Source organism: Pteropus alecto, unplaced genomic scaffold (genome assembly GCF_000325575.1).
Source record: "Pteropus alecto unplaced genomic scaffold, ASM32557v1 scaffold106, whole genome shotgun sequence".
NCBI classification, from domain to species: domain Eukaryota; kingdom Metazoa; phylum Chordata; class Mammalia; order Chiroptera; family Pteropodidae; genus Pteropus; species Pteropus alecto.
In genome coordinates this window covers 16,840,295-16,841,378 of record NW_006442103.1, presented here as the reverse complement: position 1 = coordinate 16,841,378, position 1,084 = coordinate 16,840,295, and the positions used below count along the sequence as shown (strand labels likewise).

The window sequence follows — 1,084 nt, the reverse complement described above, 5'->3', positions numbered from 1 at the left end:
TTCGTGCGCCGCTCGCACCTGGCCAACCACCAGCGCATCCACACGGGCGAGAAGCCGCACGGCTGCGGCGACTGCGGCAAGCGCTTCAGCTGGCGCTCGGACCTGGTGAAGCACCAGCGCGTGCACACGGGCGAGAAGCCCTACATGTGCTCCGAGTGCGGCGAGGCCTTCAGCGTCAGCTCGCACCTCTTCACGCACAAGCGCACGCACTCGGGCGAGCGGCCCTACGTGTGCCGCGAGTGCGGCAAGCGCTTCGGCCGCAACTCGCACCTGGTCAACCACCTGCGCGTGCACACGGGCGAGAAGCCCTTCCGCTGCGGCCAGTGCGAGAAGCGCTTCAGCGACTTCTCCACGCTCACGCAGCACCAGCGCACGCACACGGGCGAGAAGCCCTACACGTGCCTCGAGTGCGGCAAGAGCTTCATCCAGAGCTCGCACCTGATCCGCCACCGCCGCATCCACACCGGTAACAAGCCGCACAAGTGCGCCGGCTGCGGCAAGGGTTTCCGCTACAAGACGCACCTCGCGCAGCACCAGAAGCTGCACCTGTGCTAGGCCCGGGCCCGGCGCAGGCTGCGGGCGGGGGAGCACCTGCGGGAGAGATGCCCCGCGCACAGACCCTACCGAGGGAAATGGGAAAGGGCGGGACGGACGGGCCGAGAGTGACTGGGGAGCCTTTTGGTGTTCAAGGGAGGGGGGGGCCTGAAGGGGAGGGTTGAGGAAGCGTTGTTCTTCTGGGGTGCTAGATCCTGCCTGCCTCCTCCCCAGCGGAGAAGTGTTCGGGAGATGCGCTCGGGCGTGGTGACGTCCTCGGACACACGCTGTGGGAGCTGGCCCTTGGAGGAAGGGGAGCGCCGGGGCGGGGGCGAGGACCGGATGGCAGGCAGTACAGTCGGTTGGGCTGCGATGACCTGTGGGGATCGGGAGAGGGTGTGATTGGAGTGAGGGTTATGGAGCGAAATAAAAGGCGGGTGGGGATAATTCTGTCCTGGTGCCAAGAGGTGCGAAGCCACTGTTTGCCGTGTCCCCTCACGTCAGCTCTAGATAGTCCCACGAAAAACAGAGCAGCCTTGTCAGTCGTGTA

The 1,084-nt window shown here is 66.0% G+C and overlaps 1 protein-coding gene across 1 annotated transcript in view; it reads left to right on the top strand.

Annotated features, from left to right (window-relative positions):
- ZNF697 (zinc finger protein 697) overlaps nucleotides 1–1,078 on the top strand; it is a 3,579-nt gene extending 2,501 nt beyond the window's left edge. The window contains exon 3 of the mRNA XM_025052300.1: nucleotides 2–1,078. Coding sequence (XP_024908068.1) covers nucleotides 2–555 — 554 coding nt within the window. The 3' untranslated portion in view covers nucleotides 556–1,078. The remainder of the gene's footprint in view (nucleotide 1) is intronic.
- Nucleotides 1,079–1,084: the final 6 nt, after the last annotated feature.